A 15,174-nucleotide genomic window follows, 5' to 3' on the forward strand; every position below is an offset into this window, starting at 1 on the left:
CATGTATTTATTTGATACACATTTCTGGTCAAGTGGCTGTTCAAGTCTCTGGCCTATTTCTCCACCAGGTCAGGTATGATTTTCTTGTTGAAATAAGTTATATAACAGTAACATATATTAATAATATATATAACATGTATATATAATTTGTTGGACATAATATACTATACATTTCTTTTCTCAGTTGGTGGCATACTTTTCAGGCTCTTAATTTAGTATAGGCAAACTCATCAATCTTTTCTTTTAGCATTAGTACTTTTTGTGTCCTATTTAGAAAATCTTTGCACAGAGAAAACCACTGAATCTATTCCTTTGAATATGACTCTCAGTGACCTCAGAGGATCAGTTCCTGGAAAGTGATGAGGGAAGAGACCAGGCTGCAAAAGGTTAGTACAGAACTCAACTGAAAAAATTTTAAAAACTGGTTACAGATGATTTGGATTTTTTTCTCTCTTTTTATATTGTTATTTTATATCTATTTTTTTGGTCTGTGGTGTTAAGCAAAAAGACAAGGCGTTCCTGGTGTCTGCCTTGTGTTTTCTCCCCAGAGCACTCAGGAAGAGTTTACTTCAGTGGACTTTCTCCCACTGAAAATGTTTGTTTATTTGAACCTAGTTTTTTTTTTTAATCAGAGTATAATTGCTTTACAATGTTGTATCAGTTTCTGCTGTACAACAGTGTGAATCAGCTGTAAGTATACATATATCCCATCCCTCTTGAACCTCCCTAAACCTAATTTTGAAATAATACCATTCTTACCATATGACCCAGATCTGTAACGTGGTCCGTAAATATTTAGCATCCAATAAGTCTGCAAATCTTCCTCTCTTTTCCTGGGGTAGTGAAAAGAGGAGACAGGACAGATTAAGTGGGTTAAGAATGGGCCAAGTTGACTCTAATATTTTAGATCAGAGAAAGCAAGAACAATGTGGGAATGTAGTGCAGAAAGACAGCCATTCCACTCCCTGAATTCCCTTCACCCAAACCCATAAATACTGGCTTTAACACATTTGTCTCAATCAGTCTCTGCATACTTTTTATTACCGCTGGCAAGTACCAAGACCCACTGAATTTAAGATTCTAACCCTTTCACTCTTCTCCTTCTCACCAGTATTGGTAAGAGGTAGACTAGAATACAGAAAATAGGAGGATACAAAAACAAATATGAAACTGATCGAGATTCTTTTAACATTCAGATGAAAAAACCCTAATATTAAAAAAGTGTGAGACTCATGTAAAAAACAAGTGGCCTAAATTTGGAAACAGGATACAGTGTCCAATTTCTTTGTGTGTCTTTAGTAAAAGTTCTTGTCCATAGCCAGTGCCTATTAAATATGTTTGGATCAAAATAAGGCTGAGTTATAAGGATTAGGCAGTAATAGATTCTTATGTAAAGCTAGGAATATTTCAGGTGGAGCGTGTTCAGCTGAAAACCAACTACTCTTTTCTCACAGATCCACCTGGGATTACAGCATCCCACCCTTGGCCCCCTGACCAGGGAGACCAGATGTGTGGTCTGGGAGTCCTGGATCTTGTTGTCACAGGAACAGCTTCCAGAGAACTCAGAGGTCCTTTGCCTCCGTGACTTTCAGGCTCAGCTCCTAGATTTCACTGGGGGTGGACTCGAGCAACTGACACTCCACTTTCATCTGCTTTATATCTTGGGACTCTGGTCACTCATCTTGGAAAACCTCTGATCCAGCCCTATCCTCATATTTTCCAACACAGAATATATGGCCCAGAAAGGGTAAGTGACTTGCCTAAGATCACATAGCTGTTTGAAGACAGAGCCCGTCTGGGTCTTTCCCACCTGCCTCTCTGCCATGGCCCCTGGGTTTAGACACAACTATGGTCCCCTCACCTCCCCAAGTGTCACTGGAGATTCAGAAAGCCAAGTTATATATAAACATAAATTTTATCCTAATAAGTCATTTGGTTCTGAACCTTTGGCTATATAACCCAAATGGGTGGACTTATTCAGCTTCTTCATGGAATGGCCCCTCCTCAGACAGCCCCCAAAGCATCTCAGGAGTGAAGCTGCAGAGGCTCCACCACCCACAGCATCTTGCCCAGCCTCCTCCACACAGCATCCTAATAACCACCTATGTGACCGAATTCACTGCTCATCTCTACCTTTGGTCTCAGCTCACACCATTCCTCCTGCCTGGCCTTTTTCCTCCCCAAGGCTGCCTCTCCTCTCAGTGTGCAATGTCTGCCCCACTTCTCCCTGCAGGTGGCTCTGCCAACCTGGCTCACAGTCACCTCTCTGCTCTGACCCTCCACACCCTGCTGCCCGGACCACTCGCCTGGTTCTAGGCATCTGGGTTCTGTTATGTTATTGATGCTTTCCTATGTAAGTCTCACCTCTCTAACCAGATTTAGGAGACTTGAAGGCAGGGTCCCTTGCTTACAGCTCTGTATTCACAAGGCCTTGCTCAATAGACCACCGTGGAGAAGAACAAGATCATTTAATGGGCATGAGGCATGGAGGCAGCAAGCTGAAGTCAAGAGAAATGAATGGGGGAAAGAAGGAAGGGGGAGAAAAGAGAAGGATGTAAGAGGAAGGAGGGTAGGGGGTGGTTGTAGAGATGACTGAGAATGGAGATGGGGTCTTTAAAGAGTTAAATGAGCTAAAATGAGGTCATTAGGGTGGATTGTAATCCAATATGACCGATGTCCTTACAAAATGAGGTCAGAATACACACACAGGGAAGATGACATGAAGATTCAGGGAGAAGATGGACATCTAAAACGCCAGGGAAAGGAGCCTCAGAAGAAACCAGCTCTGCAACACCTTGACATTGGACATCTAGCCTCCAGAATTATGAGAAAATAATATTTGTTGTTTAAGACACCCAGTCTATGCTATTTTATTATGGCAGCCCAAATGAATTAATACCCAGTGGGATAGGAGATGGAGGAGAAGGGGTGGGAGAGGGAGGAGGGGTGGGAGAGGGAGGAGGGAAAAAGGAAAGAGGAAAGAAGTCGACCTCAGTGCTCCTCAGTTCTGGAACAACTACTGGGTTAAAAAATAATAATAATAATACACATCAGAGACTTTCCCTGATAGTCCAGTGATTAAGACTTCACTTTTCAATGCAGAAGGTGCAGGTTTGATCTCTGGCCGGGGAGCTAAGATCCCACATGGCCTCATGGCCAAAAAAAGCAAACAAAACACAAAACAAAAGCAACTCTGTAACAAATTCAATAAAGACTTTAAAAAAAATGGTCCACATCAAAAAACTCTACAATCAGACGCTCATGATCATTCAGCTGTCCATGGTTTTGTCTCTAAATTTTTTTCTCTCTGAACCCAATTTTATTTTTTATGCTATTGACAATCAAAATTTCACAGCCAGTTAGAGATTATGTGCCAATTTCTACAAAGCATAATAGCTTCTTCCATTTAATCCTTGTTGCCTAGCAACTAGTCTTCCCACCATGCTTTGCATGATAAGATGTAATTGCCAGTATCTTGGTAGAAAGGTAGGAGAGAGCTGATACTGCCTAATAGTAGGGTCCTGACCTGTGAACCACGAATTATTTCCAAAATCCAGAAAATAAATTAAAATAACAGAAGCATCCTTAATTCTTTGGAAGAAAGTTCAAGGTTCCTGTTTCACAAGCGGGAATAATTAGGGGAAACACTCCACAAAGCAAAGGGAGAACACCTTACCAAATGAAAACTGAATGTGAGGAAGTTTGGGGCATTTAATTCTAATTTTTGCATTATTATCAAGCACATTCTATCTCATAACACATCCAGCACCAGGTCAGGCGGCAGTGAGATTACAATGCTTTTGTCATCAGTGATGTCCTGGGAAAGTCAGGAACACCTAGAAAAGCCCACCTCTGACTTGTGTGCTGGACACAGAAGACCTGTACCCTTGACATCACCTTTCTGTCGTGGTCATACAATGCCTGAGGGAGTAAGATGTGGAGAGGTGAGTGGGGAGAGCTGTTGCTGCCCTGGACCCATGTGAGGCATGGAGGAAGAGCCGGGTCACGATCAGGCTCTGCCATAGATTGGTGCAGCCACTGTGGAAAGTGGTATGGACAGTCCTCAGAAGATTAAAAACAGAACTGCCGTATGATCCAGCAATCCCACCTTTGGGTATATATCCAGAGGAAATGAATATGGGGTCTTAAAGAGATCTTCACTCCCACTTCACTTTAAAGTTCTTCTAAAAAAAAAAATCATTCAATTTTGGTTGGTTCACTTGGTTCATTTCCAAGGCAAACCATTCAACATCACAGTAATCCAAGTCTATACCCCAACCACTAATGCAGAAGAAGCTAAAGTTGAACAGTTCTATGAAGACCTGCAAGACCTTCCAGAACTAACACCAAAAAAACAAATTAACAGCATAGGGGATTGGAATGCAAAAGTAGAAAGTCAAGAGATACCTGGAGTAACACGCAAGTTTGGCCTTGGTGTATAAAACGAAGCAAGGCAAAGGCTAACAGAGTTTTGTCAAGAAAACACACATCACAGCAAACACCCTTTTCCAACAACACAAGGGATGACTATACACATGGACATTGTCATATAGCCAATACTGAAATCAGATTGATTATATTCTTTGCAGCTGAAGATGGAAAAGCTTTATACAGTCAGCAAAGACAAGACCAGGAGCAGACTGTGGCTCAGATCATGAACTGCTTATTGCAAAATTCAGGCTTAAATTAAAAAAAGTAGGGGAAACTGCTAGGCTTTTCAGATATGACCTAAAGCAAATCCTTTATGATTATACAGTGGAGGGGATGAATAGATTCAAAGGATTAGATATAGTAGACAGTGCCTGAAGAACTATGGATGCAGGTTTGTAACAATGTACAGGAGGCAGTGACCAAAACCATCCCCCAAAAAAAGAAATGCAAGAAGGCAAAGTGGTTGTCTGAGGTGGCTTTACAAATAGCTGAGAAAACAGAAGTGAAATGCAAGGGAGAAAGGGAAAGATGCATCCAAATGAATGCAGAGTTCCAGAAAATAGCAAGGAGAGATAAGAAAACCTTCTTCAACAAACAATGCAAAGAAATACAGGGAAACAACAGAATGGGAAAGACTAGACATCTCTTCAAGAAAATTGGAGGTATCAAGGGAGTATTTCATGCAAGGATGGGCATGATAAAGGACAGGAATGGTAAGAACCTAACAGAAGCAGAAGAGATTAAGAAAAGGTAGCAAGAATACAAAGAACTATACAAAAAAAGATCTTAATGACTCATAACCACAATGATGTGGCCACTCACCTAGAATCAGACATCCTGGAGTGTGCAGCCAAGTGGGCCATAGGAAGTATCACTATGAACAAAGCTAGTGGGGGTGATGGAATACCAGCCGAGCTATTTAAAATCCTAAAAGATGATGCTGTGAAAGTGCTGCACTCAATATGTCAGCAAATTTGGAAAACTCAGCAGTAGCCACAGAACTGAAAAAGGTCAGTTCTCATTCCAATTCCAAAAACAGGCAATGCCAAAGAATGTTCAAACTACTGTATAGCTGTGCTCATTTCACATGCTAGCAAGGTTATGTTCAAAATCCTTCAAGCTAGGCTTCAGCAGTATATGAACTGAGAAATTCCAGATGTACAAGCTGGGTTTAGAAAGGCAGAGTTCAAATTGCCAACATTTGTTGGATCATAGAGAAAGCAGGGGATTCCAGAAAAACATCTACTTCTCCTTCATTAAAGCAGACTACATTACTTACTAATTACTTACTACAGACTACATTACTGCATTGCTAATTACAGCATACTTCATTGACTACATTAAAGCCTTTAAGTGTGTGGATCACAAAAAACTGTAGAAAATTCTTCAAAAGATGGGAATACCAGACCAGCTTACCTGTCTCCTGAGAAACCCGTATGTGAGTCAAGAAGCAACAGTTAAGAATCAGATATTGGAACAACTGACTGGTTCAGAATTGGGGAAGGAGTACATCGAGGCAGTACATTGTCACCCAACTTATTTAATTTATATACACAGAACATCACGTGAAATATTGAGCTGGTTAAATCACAAGCTGGAATCAAGACTGCCAGGAGATATATCAACAACCTCAGATATGCAGATGATACCACTCTAATGGAAGAAAGTGAAGAGGAACTAAAGACCTTCTTGATGAAGGTGAAAGAGGAAAGTGAAAAAGGTGACTTAAAACTCAATATTCAAAAAAATAAGATCATGGCATCTGGTCCTATCACTTCACAGCAAACAGAAGAGGAAAAAATGGAAGCAGTGACAGGTTTTATTTTCTTGGGCTCCCAAATCACTGCAGATGATGACTGTAGCCATGAAATTAAAAGAAGCTTGCTCCTTGGAAGGAAAGATATGACAAACCTAGACAGCATATCAAAAAGCAGAGACATCACTTTGCCAGCAAAGGTCTGTACTGTCAAAGCTATGGTTTTCCAGTAGTCAAGTATGGAAGAGAATTGGACCATAAAGAAGCCTGAATGCCAAATAATTGATGTTTTCAAAATGTGGTGCTGGAGAAGACTCTTAAGAGTCCCTTGGACTGCAAGATCAAATCAGTCAATTGTAAAGGTAATCAATCCTGAATATTCATTGGAAGGACTGATGCTGAAGCTTTGATACTTTAGCCACCTGATGTGAAGGGCCAACTCATTGGAAAAAACCCTGATGCTGGGAAAGATCGAAGGCAAAAGGAGAAGGGGGCTGTAGAGGATGAGATAGTTAGATAGCATCCCTGACTCAATGGACCTGAGTCTGAGCAAACTCCGGGAGACAGTGAAGGACAGGGGAGCCCAGTGTGCAGCAATCCATGGGGTCACAAAGAGTCGGACACAACCTAGTGACTGAACAAAACAGCAATGACAATGAAAACTAGGCCTGAGAAAATCGCTTGGAAAATTCTGAAAAAGAACTTTGATAACAAGTACATACTTTGTAAGTATGAAACTTATTATAAAATACTATAGACCAACAACTAATGTTCTAGTATATAATAAATCCCATTTATATTTGAACAAACCTAATATTTAGAACATGCCGGCTAAGTTGCTTCAGTTGTGTCCAACTCTTTGTGAACCTATGGCCCATAGCCCACTAGGCTCTTCTCTTCTGGGATTCTCGAGGCAAGAGTACTGGAGCAGGTTGCCATTTCCTTCCTTCTCAAGGTGATCTTCCTGACCCAGGGATCAAACCCACATCTCTTGAATCTCCTGCATTGGCAGGTGGGTTCTTTACCACTAGCACCACATGGGAAGCTTGTTTAGAACAAAATATTCAGCAATAAATATAAATACATAGGGGATGGATTATTCAATAAAAATACATCAGTGTTAGTTATTTGGATATGGCAAAGCTAGATCTGTTCCATGCTTCTTATATCCAATTAAACACACACAGATCCAGCATGTACATATTAAATAAGAAACCAAATTAACCCAATACAAAGGGGAGGGAGACAAAAAAGGAACTGTAAAAATTGAGTTTGACAACAACAAAAAAGTAAAAAACATCGATAACTCTTGATAGATAATGACCCTAAAAATAGAATTTAAATGCCAAATTTTGCTTTGAAAAAATCATTTATGAGGTTTATACAGTTGATATCAGTAGGACAAGGTCAATACAAGGAAAATAAAATTATAAAACAATCTCTTGGCTATAAACAGTGTGGCGATAACATGTGACTAGCTCTGTAAGACGGGTACTGTTATTTCCATTTTGTTGATGAGGAAAGTCATGGCAGGCAGGCAGGCAGAACAGCGATCAATAAAAAATATACAAGTAATAAATGCCAGAAAGGATGTGGAGAAAAGAGAACCCTCTTACACTGTTCGTGGGAATGTAAATTGGTGTGGCCACTAAGGAAATTAGTATGGAAGTTCCTCAAAATACTTTAAAAATAGAATTGCCATATGATCCAGCAATCCCATTCCTGGACATATATCTAGACAAAATTATAAATCAAAGAGATACATGCACCCTAAAATTTATTGCAACACTATTTACAATTGCCAAGATATGGAAACAACCCAAATGTCCACTGATAGATGAATGGATAAAGAAGATGTGGTATAAATATGTGTGTACACACACATACACACACACAGTGGATTACTACTCAGCCATTAAAAATACTGAAATAATGCCATTTGCAGCAGCACGGATGGACCTGGACATTATCATGCTAAGTGAAGTTAAGTCAAAGGCAAATATCGTATATCACTTACATGTGGAATCTGACACAATTGAACTCATCTATGAAACAGAAACAGACAAATATAAAGAACAGCCTTGTTGTTGTTGAGGGGTGGCAGTGGGCAAGGAGGATTGGAAATCCAGGATTAGCAGATGTTGACTGCCTCATCTGTATAGCACATGGAGTTATATTCAATATCCTATGATAAACCATAATGGAAAGGAATTATGAAATAATATATAACTGAGTCACTTTGCTGTACAGCAGAAATTAAACACAACATTGTAAATCAACTATACTTCAGTAAGATTTGGGGGAAAAAAAAAAGTGATATTGCATTACTTGGCTCCACCAGGCTCAAGGTAGAGCTGGATTCAGGCTCATTCTCCTCCATTCTTTTCCTAGTCCTGCCCCTGGAGGGCTCAGGTCCCCTTCCCTCTCACCTCCCACCACTAAGGGGATTTCTGGTGACCCCTGGTTAGAGAAGGACTCACCAGGATGGGCTCCACCAGCTTCCCCTCCGGCATGACTGAGCGGTTCATCTTGGCGATGCGTTCCAGTGTAGCCAGGGCAGCCTGAGTGTTCCCGGTGGAGACATTGAACCTCGCAGATTCAGGAATAAACTGGGCATAGGTGACAAAGAACATCAGAGCTGCAACTGCTGTGGACCCCAGAGATACGACCATCGCAGTTCCACACGCTACACCCTCCCAGTGTCCAGAGAAGGTAAGGACGTGGCAAGCTCTGCGGCAACAAGACAGCAGGCGCACTAGCGTAGAACAAAAAGCTGCCGTTGCCTTATCATAGTCCCATCTAGGATGACAGTGGATCCATGCTAAGCTTCACACCAGCTTGGCCCAACCAACTTAATACAATGAAATTCTTACAGCCGATCTGTAAAGAGCTGCCTTTCAGGGCTCTTTCTACTGCTTTACTTTTTACTGATTTTCTACTCTTTCTACTGCTCCATCACCTAGGCCCTCCCCAGGAACCCCAGAACTCTCCACAGTGGAGGAACCACCCCAATTGTAGAGGCCTTTGACCCACTGATAGTGGCATACTCTGAACACCACACTCAGAAAACAGCACAGCCTTCCACTGACATGAGGACCTTGAAAATCAACTTGAAGGGCCCCTTGCCCTTGGTGCCTCCCCCAGTGAAGACCAGTGGGTTCTTCATCAGCAAACATCTCCCCCAGCAGTGTCCTCTTCCCCATTCCCCGGCCAGAGTGCAGTTCAGGTCATCCTCATCACCCACCAGGATTAATCTGACTGTTTCGAACTGCTTTTCTGACCTTTTCCGTCTTCCCTCCCACCAGCCTGCACATAACCAAGTACCTGTTCCCTAGCACGCAACCCCTTTCACACCACCAGGGCCCCTGGTCCTCCAGGCTCTTTGTAACCTGGACACAGGCCTGTCTTTCCAGCCAGCCTCCCCCGAGCACCCCTCACTCTACAACTCACTGCCTGCCTGATCTCCCCCAAACATATCCTGCATTCACAGCTTCGTGACTGGGCTTGTGCATTAAATCTGCCAAAACACCCTTTTCACATAAACAGACAGAGACAGACACTTAAATAAAGGAGAAAGGTCCCGGGCGTGAGAAAGATCTCTGCAGGCCAAGAAGGCCAATGGGCCAACCAGAGGGAAGGTCAAGAGTGAGCCCACGAGCTTCGTCACCTTGAAGGCCATGATGAGGATGATGCCAGGGATGGAGGCAATGCGGATAAGCCAGCGCCACCCGATGGTGGGGACGACCACGGAGGCCAAGCCAATGATGAGCAGGGATCCAGCCAGCCAGAAAACCTGGGACAGAGAAGGAAGGTTAAAGCCCTCCTATTTTCCAATAGTCACATGTGGATGTGAGACTTGGACTATAAAGAAACCTGAGCTCCAAAGAATAGATGCTTTTGAACTATGCTGTTGGAGAAGACTCTTGAGAGTGTCTTGGACAGCAAGGAGAGCCAACCAGTCCATCCTAAAGAAAATCAGTCCTGAATATTCACTGGAAGGACTGATGCTGAAGCAGAAACTCCAATACTTTGGTCACCTGATGCAAAGAACTGATGCATTGGAAAAGACCCTGATGCTGGGAAAGATTGAAGGCAGGAGGAGAAGGGAATGACAGAGGATGAGATGGTTGGATGGCATCACCAACTTGATGGACATGAGTTTGAGTAAGCTCAGGGAGTAGGTAATGGACAGGGAAGCCTAGTGTGCTGCAATCCATGGAGTCGTAGAGTCAGACACGACTGAGCAACTGAACTGAACTGATTGAATGCACTCCATACCCCCACTCCAGGAGCACCCTGACCTGCATTGTAAGAGGAGGAGATGGGACAGAGGCTTTGCTTGAGGAGCGGCACCACCTCCAGGACTGGATGAATTGGCGAAGTTATTCACTTCTCCACGACTCCATTTGCTTGTCTACAGGTAGGAGGCTCAGCAAGACAGGGAGACAGCAATGCCATCAAAGTTTAAAAACACCTCAGGCCCAAGACATAGACTTTCTTTTCTTGACTAAACAATATAGTCACTGGTTCGTAACTCAAGGTACAAAAGAGAGCACTGTGAATATATTCCTCTTTTCTCCCAGTTTCCTTCCATCCAGTTCCTCTTCTCAGAAGAAACCAGTATCACCAGTTTCTTCCATCCTTTCAAAGCCGTTCTCAGCTCAGTTCAGTCACTCAGTCGTGTCCAACTCTTTGCGACCCCATGAATTGCAGAATTGCAGGCCTCCCTGTCCATCACCAACTCCCAGAGTTCACCCAAACTCATGTCTATTGAGTCAGTGATGCCATCCAGCCATCTTATCCTCTGTCGTCCCCTTCTCCTCCTGCCCTCATTCCCTCCCAGCATCATGGTCTTTTCCAATGAGTCAACTCTTCGCATGAGGTGGCCAAAGTACTGGAGTTTCAGCTCCAGCATCAGTCCTTCCAATGAACACCCAGGGCTGATTTCCTTTAGAATGGACTGGTTGGATCTCCTTGCAGTCCAAGGGACTCTCAAGAGTCTTCTTCAACACCACAGTTCAAAAGCGTCAATTCTTTGGCACTCAGCTTTCTTCACAGTCCCACTCTCACATCCATACATGACCACTGGAAAAACCATAGCCTTGACTAGATGGACCTTTGTTGGCGAAGTAATGTCTCTGCTTTTCAATATGCTATCTAGATTGGTCATAACTTTCCTTCCAAAGAGTAAGTGTCTTTTCATTTCATGGCTGCAATCACCATCTGCAGTGATTTTGGAGCCCCAAAAAATAAATCTGCCACTGTTTCCACTGTTTCCCCATCTATTTCCCATGAAGTGATGGGACCAGATGCCACGATCTTAGTTTTCTGAATGTTGAGCTTTAAGCCAACTTTTTCACTCTCCACTTTCACTTTCAACAAGAGGCTCTTTAGTTCTTCTTCACTTTCTGCCATAAGGGTGGTGTCACCTGCATATCTGAGGTTATTGATATTTCTCCCGGCAATCTTGATTCCAGCTTGTGCTTCTTCCAGCCCAGCCTTTCTCATGATGTACTCTGCATATAAGTTAAATAAGCAGGGTGACAATAGACAGCTTTGACATACTCCTTTTCCTATTTGGAACCAATCTGTTGCTCCATGCCCACTTCTAACTGTTGCTTCCTGACCTGCATATAGGTTTCTCAAGAGGCAGGTCAGGTGGTCTGGGATTCCCATCTCTTTCAGAATTTTCCACAGTGTATTGTGATCCACACAGTCAAAGGCTTTGGCATAGTCAATAAAGCAGAAGTAGATGCTTTTCTGGAACTCTTGCTTTTTCCATGATCCAGCGGATGTTGGCAATGTGATCTCTGGTTCCTCTGCCTTTTCTAAAACCAGCTTGAACATCTGGAAGTTCACGGTTCACATATTGCTGAAGCCTGGCTTGGAGAATTTTGAGCAGTACTTTACTAGTGTGTGAGATGAGTGCAATTGTGCGGTAGTTTGAGCATTCTTTGGCATTGCCTTTCTTTGGGATTGGGAATGAAGACTGCCCTTTTCCAGTCCTGTGGCCACTGCTGAGTTTTCCAAATTTGCTGGTATATTGAGTGCAGCACTTTCACAGCATCATCCTTCAGGTTTTGAAATAGCTTCACTGGAATTCCATCACCTCCAGTAGCTTTGTTCGTAGTGATGTTTTCTAAGGCCCACTTGACCTTAGACCTATTCCAGGATGTCTGGCTCTAGATGAGTGATCACACCATCGTGATTATCTGGGTCGAGAAGATCTTTTTTATACAGTTCTTCTGTGTATTCTTGCCACCTCTTCTTAATATCTTCTGCTTCTGTTAGGTCCATACCATTTCTGTCCTTTATTGAGCCCATCTTTGTATGAAATGTTCCCTTGGTATCTCTAATTTTCTTGAAGAGATCTCTAGTCTTTCCCATTCTGTTGTTTTCCTCTATTTCTTTTTCACTGATCCCTGATGAAGGCATTCTTATCTCTTCTTGCTATTCTTTGGAACTCTGCATTCAGATGCTTACATCTTTCCTTTTCTCATTTGCTTTTCACTCCTCTTCTTTTCACAGCTATTCGTAAGGCCTCCTCAGAGAGCCATTTTGTTTTTTTGCATTTCTTTTCCATGGGGATGGTCTTGATCCCTGTCTCCTGTACAATGTCAAGAACCTCTCCTGTTCTAAACATATACAAGCTAATGAGGATATGTTTTGTTCTTTGCTTAAAATGGTAACATAGCATAAATATTTCTCAATACTGCTTTCTGTCCTGAAAAATTTATCTTGAGATTATTTCATATCAACAAAGAGCATGGCAGCCACCCTCATGAGTTGGGAATTAAAACATGTCTGAGTGTTATTGTGAGCATTATTTTCCCAGTGGAAGATGAAGAATAGATGATAACTCCGTTCCACCTCACAGAGATGGCGAGAAGATAATATTTTAAAAGACCTTTTGGGGGGCCACTTACAGGGTAACTATTTCATCACCAAGGGAGTCTATTTTTAAAACAGCAAGAATATTTGAGAAAGTGGTAAGAGCTATGAAAGAAAGAAGTAATGTGAGAATGACTTGTGTGATCAGGGATGATCTCTCCGAAGAGGCAATGTGCAAGAAGGCCAGTAAGAAGCCACTGCAGCAGACCGGGCAACAGCGTATGCGGCACTGAAAAGGATTTCAGTGGTGAAATGATAAGAAAACAAATTTTATTTCCTGTTTGATGGATTTGGCACATATTTTGGAGGTAAAGGCAACAGGATTTGCTGTTAGATGCTGCCAGGGCTTCTGTGGTGGCTCAGTAGTAAGAAGATGCTCTTCGTTGTAGATAAATATTTGTGGGGGGGGGGCGGTGGAAAGAAACATCAAAAAGTTTGTTTGGTTTTTCCCTTGCGATATTATGGGAAACCCAAAAGAACTTTTTGGCCAACCCATTAGCCACCTGAAACCATTGGATTCATCAATTAGATGACCCCAAAAGACCTGGAATATAAAACCAGCAATGAGAAGATAAAACAATGCCATGACATGGGATCATGACAAAAGCAATGGAAGTAGATGGAAGAGAAAATGTTCACAGATGAGCCTGAACCAGATCATGTCTATTAAATAATATTCCATGTAAAACCCAACCCCTAACTATTGAAAGTGTGGGCATTTATCTTGACAAAGATAAGCAGAAAGCTGGGAGGGATATAAAGAGTTAGCATTTGGTTGCCTACATTTTTTATTGTTGTTGTCTAATTGTAAATATTCTCCTACTGCTTTATTCATTGCCAAATATATTAATATATTTTTCGGTGGGAAGGGTCATCACCTTCCTGGGTCCTCTGAAAGTTAGGGCTTTAGGATAAAGATGACATCAAAGATGGTACAAGGGCACCTAGACTGATAGAGCTTCTGGATGCAAAACCTCTAGTCAGCAGCCAGCAGGAGTCTGAGGAGGGGTGGGAAACATCCTCATCTTTTCACCTGGGGAAACGGCTCAGCTGGGAGGAGGATATTACAAAAGTGCTCACAGGCACAGGCCAGTTATGGACACTATTGTCCACAAGGGAGACTCTAGAAGGGGTGCTGAGAGTGTGATTCCACTGACTCAGTGGGGAGAGAATGTTCATCCCAGATGCATTCCTGAGCGACTGTCATTCTAGTGAAACCAGCCAGTGGACTGTTTCCTGGGGAAGGGGTTACTGTGCTCTAAATCCTGCTGTGGATTAATGGATGATAGAAGTCCTGGCTCAAAAAGCCTTGGAAATGACCTTTGTGGTCCAGCATTCCTAATGCTTTTTGGCTGGTACCAAGTTCCAGGAGTGTGCTGATCAAAGGACCATCAACCGACCAGGAGAAAAACTGGAATCTGAAGACTGGGTAGAATTTGGCTTCACTCACCTGAGACAAGGGGAGCATGTAGCCTCGATATTTTGTAGGCAAGAATTCAGTCTTTATGATTAGCCTAAACAGGAAGGGAGAAACACAATTATGCTTTTATAAAACCAAATAACTCTTCTTATAAAACAGTCGTTGGACTTCCCTGGTGGTACAGTGGATAAGAATCCACCTGCCAATGCAGGAGACACAGGTTCAATCCCTGGTCCAGGAAGATTCCACATGCTGCAGGGCAGCTATGCCCACGTGCCACAACTACTGTGTGCCTAGAGCCCATGCTCTGCAACTCAAGAAGCCACCACAGTGAGAAGCCCGAGCAATGCAACAAACAGTGGTCCTTGCTCACAACTAGAGAAAGCCTGCACAAAGCAATGAAGACGCAGCACAGCAAAAAATAAATAAATAAACATTTCTTTAACAAAAAAAAATCATTTTTCTTGTTTCTTTGATAAATAATTCAGAAAAAAAAATCATCACTGTAAAACGATAAGAAATACATATGTTGGTCTCTGTCCCTGAGAGTGAAAGATGCTCAGTCATGTGCAACTCTTTGCAACCCCACAGACCATAGCCCACCAGGTTCCTCTGTCCATGGGATTCTCCAGGCAAGAATACTGGAGTGGGTTGCCATTCCCTTCTCCAGGAGATC

General features: G+C 42.5%; 1 protein-coding gene across 1 annotated transcript in view; it reads right to left on the reverse strand.

The window, feature by feature from the left end:
- SVOPL (SVOP like) overlaps positions 1 to 15,174 on the reverse strand; it is a 103,947-nt gene that overhangs the window by 56,771 nt on the left and 32,002 nt on the right. The window contains exons 7-10 of the mRNA XM_069588488.1: positions 14,529 to 14,592; positions 9,855 to 9,980; positions 8,668 to 8,796; positions 760 to 833 (exon numbers count right to left, since the gene is read on the reverse strand). Coding sequence (XP_069444589.1) covers positions 760 to 833; positions 8,668 to 8,796; positions 9,855 to 9,980; positions 14,529 to 14,592 — 393 coding nt within the window. The remainder of the gene's footprint in view (positions 1 to 759; positions 834 to 8,667; positions 8,797 to 9,854; positions 9,981 to 14,528; positions 14,593 to 15,174) is intronic.

The sequence above is a fragment of the Ovis canadensis genome, chromosome 4 (assembly GCF_042477335.2).
Source record: "Ovis canadensis isolate MfBH-ARS-UI-01 breed Bighorn chromosome 4, ARS-UI_OviCan_v2, whole genome shotgun sequence".
Classification (NCBI taxonomy): domain Eukaryota; kingdom Metazoa; phylum Chordata; class Mammalia; order Artiodactyla; family Bovidae; genus Ovis; species Ovis canadensis.